This window comes from Stigmatopora argus, chromosome 2, assembly GCF_051989625.1.
Source record: "Stigmatopora argus isolate UIUO_Sarg chromosome 2, RoL_Sarg_1.0, whole genome shotgun sequence".
Classification (NCBI taxonomy): domain Eukaryota; kingdom Metazoa; phylum Chordata; class Actinopteri; order Syngnathiformes; family Syngnathidae; genus Stigmatopora; species Stigmatopora argus.
This window is the reverse complement of record NC_135388.1, coordinates 11,055,840-11,069,117: the sequence shown is the minus strand read 5'-3', so window position 1 is coordinate 11,069,117 and position 13,278 is coordinate 11,055,840. Positions and strand designations below refer to the sequence as shown.

The 13,278-nt window shown below is 43.1% G+C and overlaps 1 protein-coding gene and 1 long non-coding RNA gene across 11 annotated transcripts in view; both read right to left on the bottom strand.

Moving 5' to 3' along the window:
* LOC144064295 (uncharacterized) overlaps window positions 1-371 on the bottom strand; it is a 128,059-nt gene extending 127,688 nt beyond the window's left edge. The window contains exon 1 of the long non-coding RNA XR_013296764.1: window positions 217-371. This is a non-coding gene — a long non-coding RNA (uncharacterized LOC144064295). The remainder of the gene's footprint in view (window positions 1-216) is intronic.
* A 465-nt stretch (window positions 372-836) lies between these two features.
* The window catches only part of zfhx3b (zinc finger homeobox 3b), a 313,149-nt gene continuing 300,707 nt past the window's right edge, over window positions 837-13,278 (bottom strand). For all 10 annotated transcript variants that reach the window (XM_077619318.1, XM_077619339.1, XM_077619324.1 and 7 more), the window contains 2 exons: window positions 7,781-13,234; window positions 837-7,229 (listed from right to left, as the gene is read on the bottom strand). In XM_077619318.1, coding sequence (XP_077475444.1) covers window positions 5,491-7,229; window positions 7,781-13,234 — 7,193 coding nt within the window. In that variant the 3' untranslated portion in view covers window positions 837-5,490. The remainder of the gene's footprint in view (window positions 7,230-7,780; window positions 13,235-13,278) is intronic.

The window sequence follows — 13,278 nt, the reverse complement described above, 5'->3', positions numbered from 1 at the left end:
GAAACATCGGTCATTACCTTCTTACATAAACAAAACCCTTACACAACTGAAATGGGTTGAATATCGGAAGCCTTCTCCCTTCCACAAGTCAACAGTTGTAATATATGCACATCTCGTTAATTGGCAAGTTAGCATTTGTATGGCTGCATTTTCTAAAAGCACATTGATAATGTCAGCGAGTATCTGTTGATCAAAATCACAAAACAACATTCTTACCTTGTTGTTGTTTCACCATCCTAAAAGCAGAACAAAACAAGGGAAATAACTAGCAGTTCGGAGATCCAGATTTAAAGAAAATCAAACTATTGTTCACACAACTGAGTAGCAATTCAATATTTATCTATAGAATGGGTCTCCAAACTATTCCAGAGAGGTACAAAGTGACTGTAGGATTTTACTGCAACCAAACAATGCAATACTTTTTCACCAATACAGTGCCTTACCAGTGTAATCAGTTGATTGCAGTCAGGTTGGTTAATCTGTTTGTGCTGGGTGGACTGGAAAACATGACACAGAGATAATGCTAACAAATGAAATGAAATTAGTTGTATGCCAAAATGTGTTACGCCCAAGATAAAACTACATTTTTGCTCATGTATGGCTAAAATTAACCTCAACACTTCAGTGTTTAATCATTTATATATCATTAGATGTACTGTTCTGTGCCAATCACAGGACAGAATTATCTTCATGAAAAATAATTGAGGGCAATTTTGTATTAGTTTCATCCAGATGAGAAAGCCCACCCATATTTCTCGGTAGTGATTATAAGGGAAAAGTTGCATGGAAATCCCAAACAATTTACCAGAGAAGAATGAGTCCAAATGCCAGGAATATATGCTCATACTTATTTTAATGTATCACAATGAGCAAGAAACATACTTGATGAAATATTTTCAAAGGAGTATATTCAATTAACATCTACAATCAACTTAACTAGGACAACAAGGTTTTGTGACAAAAGTTTCTTTAAAAGTCTGAAGTTCCATGTGGTTTGTATGTATGTCAGTTTCCATGTCATTTGGTACAGTCTGGAAATCTTCATCATATAATTACCGTAACAAAAAAGCTAACAAGACTACAGTATAGAAAAGACATCAAGAACAACATTTTTGGTTTAACTTGCTCTTTTTTGTACATTGCAAGGCTGTTTTTTTCTACCCTCAGCTGGGCTGCCCGGAGCCCCAAAGCCATTCTTTTGAGGCTTGAATGAGGAGTCATTTTAAGAAAACCAACCACCACAAAAAAAGTCTAAAAGGTTAAAAATCAAAAACAAAACAAAAATAGTGGCACCAGAAGTCAACAAAGGAACAGATTGCCCCAAGTAACAGTTCATCTTTGAAGTTGGAGCAAATGGTTGTTTGGTTGTTAGTTTGGTTGTTGATTTTGGTTAATACGCTTCTCTTTAAGTGTACAACTGCCTTTTTTTCCCAACAAAAAAAGAAAGTTTGGAGAACCCAACCCCACTCTCTGGTGTTCATTTCTTTTTCATTTTTTACGCAATAACCAACAGAGAGGGAGGTGAGCTGCCGTGCGACTAGAGAGCTTTACTTGTCCTAGTGAAGACAAGCGAAGGGGAAAAGGGAAACAGGTAGCAACGTGAAGAAGGGGAAGGAAATAGGCCAACGTCCCTGTCCGTCCTGCCCTGAAATTCGGGAAACGTCCAACAGAGGGGCAGAAGCGGAGAAAGAAAGGGGGGAAGAGCAGCTGGAGTCAAGATTCAGTTCTCTATCTCTCAGTCACATGTCCGTCGCTGCCACAGTCTGTTCTGGTTGTCACTAATCGGATAAGGAGGTGGTATTTAAAGCTGTTTTGGAGCCTGCCCTCGGCCCCCGTGCCCAGTTTTGGTGTGCCCACAGCCCCTCGTGTCCTCCTGACGCGAGTTCCAAAGCTTCCCAGAGTCTGTTTTTTTTCTTCTTTTCAGTCTTTCTTCATCTCAGAAACAAACGAAATGCAATGTCTTGTTTTAAATATATCTATATCTGTATACAGGTACACACTCCTTTTCACAGTGGGCAAAGGTGACCTCTACGGCATTAACCTTGTCGCTTTTTAAATGTCCGTCAAGTATCCCAATGTAAATTTTGTGGAGAAAGATATTTGCTGTAACGTTTTGATAAAATATACACAATTTTTTTAAGGGGTGTGTATAAATGTTCTTTTTTTTATTCCTCAATTGCTTAAAGCTTTAGCCACATTCACATGATCAATCGAAGTGAATGCTATCACAGTCACTTTGATCATTTGATTTTCTCAATTACTCAAAATGGTGGTTCAGTTTGTTTTGATGTGGAACACAAAAACAAAAGGGAAATTAATTGGCTCTTTTGAAACACAGGCACACATAGTAACTAACATACAGTCCACGCTCAATGCATATGATGAAGGGATTGGATCATCGACCACAAAAGAGTTAAAATGATTACACTTGCACTTTGGAAATAAGATAAAATTGGAATTTTCATTGAAAAACACACAAGTATTAAAAGAAAAAAACTCAATAAAGTGACAAGGACAAATTTTTATATTTGTTTCCTAATTAATTCAAAACTAGTGTTAATTTATGATTAAAAACAATATACAAAAAAACACAATAACGTACTCAACGTATTCAAGAAAATTAAAATACATGTTTGACATTATAGGGAAATTAATATATATTTATGGTAGGGGCAATATAACTTAAATTAAAAAATTAAAAAGTACATAATTTCATGGTGATTGAACTTTGGAGAAGTGGCAAGCTTGCGAAGTCAACCTTCGATCTGAACAACACGCTATGGTATCGACACCAAAAGGCAGATGAGATTTTCGGGGTGGCGTATACATATCTCTATATAAACTGGCTGTACAATATTGGTCAAAAAGAAATTCTTCACAAATTTAAATACGTCTTGGTTTTGGTTTTAAAAATATACATTTTTGTTTGTTATCCATGAAAGGGTGGGGATACAGATGCACAGCTAACTTATTTGATGAAGTGGGTGACTTCTTTGGGACATGAGCACCTCTGAGACGTTTGAACTAAGGAACTTCTCAAAAAGAAAAAAGAAAGAAAAAAAGGAGACCAGAAAGAATACTTTGGAATGAAGATGCCCTCAAGACCTGCAATCTATACGTAAAATTGGCACCCTGCTTACACACGGGACAAGTCATTGCTGGAGTTCCCTACGATAGGGGGTGGTGGTCGCACCTCAGTTAAAAAGCTATTATTCGCCTTTGAAACTAGTTTTATGTCAACTGGCAAAAATATGATTCAAACCTAGGAGACACATCAGTACCAGATGTATTATATACACTTTTTGGTAACTACCATTACTTGCTTAACAAGTGAGCAACAACCTCAACTGGATGGAGTGTTCCACGCCTGAACAAAGTGATCTTTGAAGATCCTTTGTTCAGTTAAAACGTACACGACAGTGGACACAGTGAGTGAAAATAGATAATGACACTTGAAATAATTCACAGATCAGTCCTTGCTTCGTAACGAAAGAAAGACAAACAATGTGATATTTGGAATGCACTGTTCTTCAGAAACGTCAGAATCATTGGCTTCAAAACATTGGTCTGTCCCCAAAAAAAAGGAGAGGAAAAAAAATCAGCAAGATGTCCTTTGGAACATACATATTCACAGTCTTCAAAGTTCCGTTTTTGCAACAACCCCCCCCAAAAAAAGGTGTTGCAGAGAGGCAAGGAATTGGTTTATTGTTGGTTTTTGTTAAAGCTTTACCAAAAAGCAGAAATGAGCATGCATCTAGGTACTTTTTTTTCTCTTTCAAAATTCTACATTAGCAGCAAAACGTTGTCCAGACCCAATATATGATCTTGAGGATAAAACAAAACAAGGACATTAAAATGTGTTAAAAAGTCAAAGACTCGCATCTCTATCTTACAAACTGTAATGGCTCTGTGACGGTGCTACTCCACAATGCAAGGACGAGGGCCCTTTTTGGTTTTTGGTATTTACGTAAAAAGCCACCTGTTTGCTTGCAAGGGAGCAAAATCGGCAACTCTGATGCGTACTCCTTTATCTTCTAAAACTTTGTTTTCTTTCCTTAAAAACAGCAACAAATTATCAAGTATAAAGAAGCCTCTTTTCTCTTTATGCACCAATGGTGAAAAGTGTTCAGTCTTTGGATTTTCTTTTTGTCTTAAAGCGTGAGAATTATTATTGGTATTCTTTTTTTCATTTTCATGAATGACAACAAAATGAAAAGAAAAAAAAATTAAAAACGTGTGGCCACACTACGTGGACAAGAGAGGATCTGAAATGCATCTACAAATACAGGACAGCGGAGGGTATAAGTGCGAAGACGAGAGTGGGAAATGGGAATCAGACAGTAATAAGTGCACGAAGGTAACAAAAATTAAATACAATTTCAATATTTCACCCACAACATGTTTTCATCCAGTTGATGCAATACCAACTGACCCATACGTTTTAAATAATGCTTAAAGCGATCCCTGCCTTGTCAGGAGGGGAATCTGGATGAATATCCCCAAAAGGTTGGGAATAAGACAGAAATATCATTTGGATAAATTACCTGCCCGTCATCTAATCTATGGAATGATCAAGACAACATCAAATGAAGCGTCTCAAAGTTGAACAAGACAAAAGCTAAATGTACACAAACTTTTTTTTTCAGGCTACCATACTGCTTGAATTAATTTCCAATCCACCAATCTACATAACACCAAAAATGTTTGGAAATAGTATAAATACAGTGAGTTGTTGTATTTTTTTGGTTTCCTTATTCAATCGAATTGCTTCATGGCCCTTTCTTAAATCTCCATTGCTCTCCCTGTCTCGGTGTGAATGGACAATAATCCCCCTCCATCTAGCTGATTAAGTGTCATTGTAATGCCCAGAAAAATGCCTTATCACTCTAATTAAAATGTTGTGGTAAATCTCGAAATGATGAAAGCAAAAAGCATGTGAAGCATGGAATTTTGTAACAGAACAGACATTTTTGTGAGCCATTGACCTGAGAATAAAATAGACAATAGATTATTATTTTACTTTTGCAAGCCATTGGTATCTGAATGCTTAAATAGCAAGAACATGGACCGGACTATTCTCCCATACAGTGCATACTGGCTTTTTGTGAGTGTGCTATTAAATATGAATATTAAACTGAGGGACATAGCTAACTCAAACATTTTAAAAAGGTTTTGGGGCCATTTCTCATCATTCCTCTGCATCCATCTTTTCTCTTCTCATATGCAATGTGTTTCAATTGAGCATAACAAAACAAAATTGAAACCAGCATGTTGATATGGGAAAACAATCCACTAACATTTAAGTTTTTTTGGTTACAAGCTTTGGAATTGCAGTAAGTCTTTACATCTTTTTTTCTGAAATTGGGTTGTATACCTTTAATGTATTTAACATTGCTGTTTTTTTCTGTTTTTTCCCCTTTTTTAATTTTTTTATTTTTGTCTTTTTTTGTTTTGTTTTTTGTTAAACATTGCCCATCACCGAAAGCTCTTTTACAATCTGATAGAGTCTGTTCCTACACTAGCGAGATTACTACTACAAGTACTACTGTCTTTGACAAAGCCAGGTTGCTGCGGCTCGTCTGCCGTCCTGCCCAGTCTGTCTGCCGACTTCTGACTGCTGTCAGAGTCAGACTCGTCGGAAAAGACGTCTGTTGGTATCGAGGTCTGAACTCCTGAGGTGCTCAATGAACTTGAGGTAACCGTTGAAGGGGAGGACACTGGAGGAAACAGGGAGGAAGCATAGGAGGGACTGGCATTGGGCTTCCCGACTAAAGCTCTGGAGAAAGGGGCCTGGGGCCAGGGTTTGCCGGCAGCTGTGGCATTGAGCTGGGAATTGGAGGGGGAGGAGCAGAGAGCGGTGGACACGGCGGACGATGGCATGGTGGCAGATGTCGTTGGCGACGGGGTGGGACTGCTGATGGGATGAGTGGCAGACTGCGAGGTAGATGTGGCGTTAGGATTGGGGAAGCAGGCTGAAGAGTGAGGTAATAGACTTTTAGCGTGCTCTTTGGCATTTCTGGCTGATCGCTTGATTGTTCTGTGTTTGTGCAAAGCTGATTCCAGATGTTGACTGAGCGCTTTTTCCCCATCCAACGTAGTGTCACAAGCCAGGCAGTCGTAGAGACTTCCAGCCCCTGCACTTACGCCACTGGGCACACGCAGCAACATCTCTTGCAGGTTTGCCACAGACTGACCGAAAAAACAGTTTGACTTAAGGTGGGCAATTGCCACTTCTTCCTTGGTGAAAACTGCTTGACACTTCCGGCATGCCAGTTTGTACTGCACTTTGGGGACGATGAACTGGTCTAGAAGGGGGTCCACATTTTTGCTGTCCGACTCATTCTGCTCAGCGCATACTTTATTGTGAGTGGAGGGGGTGGTCGATGTTGTGGGAGACGCGCTGTGGTTGTTGCCCTTTGGCTCCTCCGTTTTTACTGTATCTTTGGCGGATTCTTTCCGATTCCCCAAGGACTTGTGGGGAGCTTGAGTTTGGCTTCCCTTGGGTTGCTGGATCTGCTGAAGCTGCTGCTGCTGCTGTTGGAGTGCTTCCTGCAAGCTCTGTTGATATTGCTGGTAATGCTGCAGCAGGGATCCGGGAGATAGGCCCATCAGTGCTTGCGACAACGCGGGGTTGTAGGGGAAGAGACTTTCCATACCATACATGGGTTGCAAGTAACCACCTTGGAGCGCGCCAGGGAGCTGTGGGGTGTAGTATGGGGAAAAGCCAGGCATGAAATAGGGAAGGAACTGATTTGTGAGAAGAGCTGTAGGATCTGAAGCCAAAGCAGCCTGCAAGGCCTGAAGCTGGGCTGGGTCAACCACATACTCCATACCGGGGGTTGGCATAGACGTGGCGGGAACAGCTGGGTCGGGTTTTTCCTTCTTGGCGCTGGCAGCTGAAGTAGAAGGAGCAGGGGTGCTTCCAGTTGAAGATGGGGTTGAGGGCTTCTCCGTCTTTTCCTTGTGCTTCTCTTTTTCTCTTGACCTCTCAACTTCACGTTCTTTAGGGTGTTCAGGCCGAGAAGCGGGCGGGATGCTTGAGGAAGTGGAGATTGATGTTGACGTGGTGCTGGAATGGGAAACAGATGTGGTTGTCTGTGCTGGGCTTGGTGAGGACAGCGACGATGAAGAGGGAGGCTTGTTGGGCAATCCAGATGTGGGCAGGCTTGGCGAAGGAACACTGGCACCAGACATGTTTAGCAGGTTTGAAGGTTTGGGAGGAGTTAAAGCTGCAGTTTTGTAAAGCACAGAAAACACAACATTCAGGACTTCAGGTAGGTGTTCAGGTAAATTAACCACCTTGAGTAAAAATGGTTTGAAGAAACAGAATGCTTCAACCATAATGATAGTAAATAGACATAGCACATAGATGACTTTTACTATTACTGATATTATTAAATAATAATGTACAGCAGGTTGGTTGGCAAATTTCTCCTTTTTTGATATTCAAAATGCACATCCGTTATACAATGGTAACATCAAACACTGATCAAAGAATCAATTGAAAAACTATTTACCAATACGAGGTACAGCCCAAGTAGAATTCTGACACTCATTTTGACCATTTTTGGGAAATTTGTGCCCTTAGCCTGCCTCATTGCTGTTATACTATGATTTAGCAGATGGTTTCAATTAACATAAGACATCTTTGGAGGATTTTTGACCAGTTTTTTCAATGTGTGTGATTCAAACTAGGGGATCTGGCGAAAATGGTCAATTTATAGAGAGACAGATACAAAAAAAGAGTGTTTTGGTGTAAATTTACTGAAGAGCAACATACCTGAATTTGACGAGTTAAAGCTGGAAAGAGATGGGCTTCCAACCCCTGGCAAGAGGACAGGTGGAATGCCTTGTAGATTGGAATAGGCTGACTGGAGATTAAGTGCCTGCATTGCAGGGTTATCAAACATTCCCTGTTGCTGCATGGCTTGCTGCTGCGCCAATCCTAAAACTTCATTGGCCTTCTTAATGCGGTCCATCTCTTGCTGAGCCATAAGTTGACGGACAGTGGCTGGGTCAAAGTATTCTTTCTCCTTGTCAATTTGATTGCCAATGGTATCTTTGACCTTGGAGATGTGTTGCTGGGAGAAAATGTGATCACGAACAGAGAGGCGAGCACTATACTTGACACCACACAAAGTGCATTCAGTTTTGGGCCCCTCGTAGGATGTCTGATTAATTCCAAAGTGCTTGGCCATGTTGAGCTTTGCCTTTTTCTCCTTGGCACGGGCGTTTTGGAACCATACCTGAACCACCCTCTTTGGCAGTCCAATATCATTGCCAAGTACCTCACATTCCAGCATGGTAGGGGTCCTGTAGTCGTTAAAACAGGATTTCAATACCTTAAGCTGGAGATTTGTCATTTGAGTTCGGAAGCGCTTTTGACCAGGACGATCACCGCTGTCGATACTCCTGGTGCCTGAAGCTCCAGGACTTGGTGAACAAGGGTCCGCCATGCTGGATGTCTCACTGTGGTCAATTATGTGTTCGTTTTCACAATCCTTAGCATAATAGCTTGTAGCAGGGCTTACCAGGCCCGATGACATCTGGTCATCATTTTCAATGATGGCGATAGTGCTGCCAGGCTTGGGTAGGTAGTCACTACTACTCTGGCTGTGTTTTGCATCAGCGCTGTCATTATCGGCATTCGCCTCATCACCTGTGGTTGTATCTGTGATGGCTGTGTTAACAGAGGAGCAGTCGTCATTATCCAGTTTGTTCTGATCAAAAGTGAGGTTCACAGCAGACATGGCTGAACTCTCAAAATCTTCCATTCCTTCGACTTTAATTGAGGAAGGACTCAGTAGAGCCCTGGGAGACAAATCCAGTCCTCTATTCACAGGAGACATGGAGGAGCTTTGTCCATCCATGTGTGAAGACGGCATTTGGGAATAGCTGGATGTCTCCAAGGCATCCAACTTTATTTGGATACCCTCATGGTCAGGTAACATACCAGAAAGGGTTAAATTGTAGCCAGCGCGTTTAGCCTCATGCCAGTGGCGAGAGCGAATGTGTGCTTCAAGGGCAGTTTTTGCTTTGAAGAGAGCTCGGCAAAAGGGGCATCGCCGATGGGCTTGAGCTGGCCCCACTGCTCTGAACTGGCCTTTTCTCTCTCTCGCCCTGGTGTTTTGAAACCAAACTTGCACTACTCTCTTCTTCAGCCCCACCTCATGAGCAATGTGGTCAAGCATCTTACGTGTAGGATTAGAGTCCAGCAGGTATTTCTGATAAAGAACCTCTAGCTGCTCTGGTGTGATCGTAGTCCTAAGCCGCTTGTCTCGATGTGGTTCTTCACTATTTGTGCTGTCATTCTCTCCTGGGCTAGTGCCAGCTTTCTCCTCTAACTTCCTCTTCAGGGAGTTCATCGTGGATGTGGGAGTGGATGGAGAAGTGGCCGAGCTGCTGGGGATCTGGGGCATTGCTCCTGAGAGTAACTGGCCCGCCAAGAGAGGATTACTCGGGTCAAACAGCATGAAAGGCATGTCCATTGACCGATCAATGAATTGTGGGTGGATGAACTGATTCTGCACAGAGAGGAAGTGTAATTGCTGGTGCTCTTGCCAGTGCTCAAAGGAGGGGAAGCCAATCTTGCACTGATCACACTGGTATTGGATGAGCTGCTGTGCCATTTGTTGTGTAACAGAAGTCAAAAGGGGATTGTGGCTCAAGTGGGAGCCTTGCGAGGGGGCCTGGCTTGTCTGAGAAGCTGATGGACCACATTGCATTTGCTGTTGAGAAAAGGAAGGTGAGGAATGCTTGTTGGACTTGGAAATTGACTGAATATTCTCTTCTCTCTGATGTCTCTGCTTTTGCGACTCTGATTGGCCTTGGGGTACATTTTCCTGCTTGATCGAGGTCTTATTTAGGGTATCAGCTGATATGTCTGGTAGTTCTTTTGACTTTTCTTCATGGAGGTTTGAGGTGGTTGCTGGTGATGCCTCCTCCTTATCAGCTGAAGGGATGTGTGAGAATGCTGAAGTAGTAGGTGGGAGTGGGCAGAGACTTGAAGAGGAGGGCATTGGTGTGTGGCAAGAGGAACCAGATGGAGTATAACATTCGTTAGAAAGATCAACAGAATCCTCATTGTGGCTGTCATATTGTCCATCCTCATCTTCATCTTTGTAGCACAACTTCTTTTGATGTTTTATCAGATCGAATATTCTCTGGAAAACTAAGTTGCATTTTTTGCACTGGTAGTTCAGGTTTGACGTGCGAATATACCGATCATTTGATAGCTCGCGTCTCTCACCATCTTTACTTCCTTCACTCTGGTTCTCATAATTCTTTCTTGCCTTCTGGCGAGCATTTTGGAACCAAACAACAATAACGCGAGTGGGGAGACTCAGAAGGTTGGAAAGCTGTTCAAACTCATCGTCCTTAGGATAAGCATTGGCATCGAAGAAATCTTGTAAAATTCTCAGCTGGTAGTCTGTAAACCTTGTTCTCGAAGATCTCTTGCTCCCATAGAAATCTTGCTTTTGCGGTTCAGGAGAAGGTGGTTTCGAGTCAATTTTAGTATCTTCAAGTGTTGTAGTTGGTGGGTTATTGAAGTTGTATGGCGAGTCTTTGTTGCGTTGCCGCTCTTTAAAAAGCGTGTTTCTGAACCAGTGCTTTATAACTTTTTGCTGCAGTCCTGATTTATCTGCCATCTCTTTAATCTGGTCTTCATTGGGTGAATTGTTTATATCAAAGTATTGTCGCAGGACCCGAAGTTGATCATCTGTGATACGTGTCCGCGGCCTCTTGTTCTGCTGCTGCTGTAGCATGGCCGGAGTGAGCTGTTGTTGGTAGAGCTGGGCCAGGTCTGAGGCCAAGCTTGGTTCAACTGATGGCATCTGTTGGGTCAATTGGCCGGGCAAAGACTGGAGTGACATGGGCTGCATCATCAGCGGAGAGAAGATAGGCAAATCCATTGGCATTGGAATTTGTGGCATTGGAACCGGGGGTTGTGGAGTAGGCACAGTTGGAGGTGTGTGTGAGGCTGCAGACACAGGGATATTTGGGGTAGGAGCTCTTTGGGGTGGAGGGGGTGGGGGCGGAGGTGGAGGAGCTGGTGGAGCCTCTGGTGTGGGGGGTCTCAGTGGATATTGTTTGTCATAATTTTCTCTGTATTCCTTTGCAAATCTCTCAAGGGATCGAAATGGGAAGAATGCCTGGTGGATGTGCTCCTGGTGGCTCTTCAGAATCAGTATATTTGAAAAAAGCTTGCCACAGGCTTCACACTCCAGTTTCTCCAATCCCTCAATGGGATCCACTACTCTTGTGATCCCACCCGGTCCACTCGAACCTGTTGGCCCGAGTCCCCTTTTCTGGGCTTTTTGTTTATTTTCATTGTACTGAATCACTAACTCAAATCCAAAATTTTCCAACAGAGCTTTTGTTGCGTTTCCACGAGCGTCAGATGCAATTCTTGGGGGGAGCAAGCCAGAATCGTGGTTAATACTGGTTGAAATGTGTTGACTGTCCTTCCGTTCCTTTAGTTTCTCCATTGACTCTTTAGTGACATCGTCATTTTTTTCAATTGCATCTTTGTCTCGTTGAATGTCTTTGTCATTTTGTGAGGATTGAGGCTTTTGCCTTTTTTCAACATGCTGGTGGAGCGATGCACTCTGTTGCAGCAATGCCATCTGTCCCTGTACCTGTGAGTGAGGCTGCTGATGCTGTTGCACTTGCTGCTGAAGGTGGTGGTGCATCAGTTGCTGTTGCAAGCAGCTCTGTTGAGCTGAGTTTTTTAGGTCTTCTAGCAATGAGGAGGTGCTTGCTCCTGTTAGGCCAAGTGCTGAATTACTGATGTTGATCTCTGGGTTTAGCTGAAATTCTGCTCCAGGGATGTAGAAAGGAAACAGCAACTGCTGCTGCTGTAAGGGGAGAAGTGCATCAGTTGTCATAGGGAAGTGCTGCAGAAGTGCGGGATTAAAGAGCTGAGACTGTAGAAGAGCAGCCTGCTGCTGGAGTTCTTGCTGAAGCTGAGCTTGAGCTTGTGCTTGAGCGTGAGCTAATTGCTGTTGTTGCTGAAGCTGTTGCCCCCGTGTAGGTAGTATATCTGCATATTTAGCCTTTTTCCCCTCATTGTTCTCCGATGGTGAGGAATGGCTGGTAACTGAACTGATCCTTTCATGGCTATGACTCTGTGAAGTCTGGTTTCCTCCAAGAACATTCTGAGCAGTTTGAGACCCAGACGAGCCGTGGTTAATAGAGTTTGTTGTTGAGTTGCTTGTCGGACTTGGACTTGCCGTTGAAGTGCTGATGGTCGTACTTGCTCCCCCTCCCCCAGGAGCACTTGCAGAGCTAGGTATGCCTCCTGCAGCTTCAAGTTTGGCTGCCCTCGCTTTTGTTTGGTGGAGAACAGACCGCATGTGGATCTCCAAGGTGGAACTCTGGCTATATGCCACATTACATGTGCTACACTTGAATGGCTTGTTGTCAGGGCTGCTCGTCGGCTCTGGTTGACCGGTAGTGGACTCCTGAAGAGCTCTCTTCACTTTATGCAGGTGGGAGACAGAGTTATAATGAACCAGCAAAATATTCTTCTGAGTGAATGACTCTTTGCAGACAGTGCACTTGAATGGACGAGATGGATCCAAGAATTTTTCCATGGTGAAGTTGGGTCCTTTTCGGAATGGTAAAGCACGTTTAGGTTCTAAGCCAGAATCCTCCAACAGTGAGCCAGAGTCACTCCCTGTGGGGCTTTGCTTTTCTTCCGGGTCACTCTCATCTCCCTCCTTGTCATCTTCTCCTAGACCTCCATGTTCTTCACCAAGGGCCGAGTCACCCATGACCATTATGTCACCATTCATCAATAAGCCACCGTACAACTGCTGTATGTCAGCTTCACTAAGCTCTAGGTGGCTGGTTTCCAAATGTTTTTTCAAGGCTTGTAGTGTTCTGAAGCTCCGTTGGCAGAGGCAGCACATGGTTGCTGCTCGGATTACGTGGTACTGGGAATGGAGCTGCAGCTTTTCCACAGTCTTGAAGGCCAAGCTACACTGGTTACAACGGTACTTGTAGACATGGCGATCAGAAACAGGGAGCTGAGGCCTTTTGTTGTGAACTTCATTGAAGTGCATCTGAAGAGAGTTGGATGATTTAAAGACTTGATTGCAGCCTTTCTTCCAGCACAGAAACCCTGTGGCCTCATCTTTCTCCGTTTGTTGGTCTTCCTGAGGTGACTTGCGTGCCTCAGATGTTTCTGTAGGAAGTGAGATTCCCTTCTCCATATCAGCATCTAAAGCATCTGTGGATAAAATAAGAAATGTTAAACCTCATTTTAATATATGC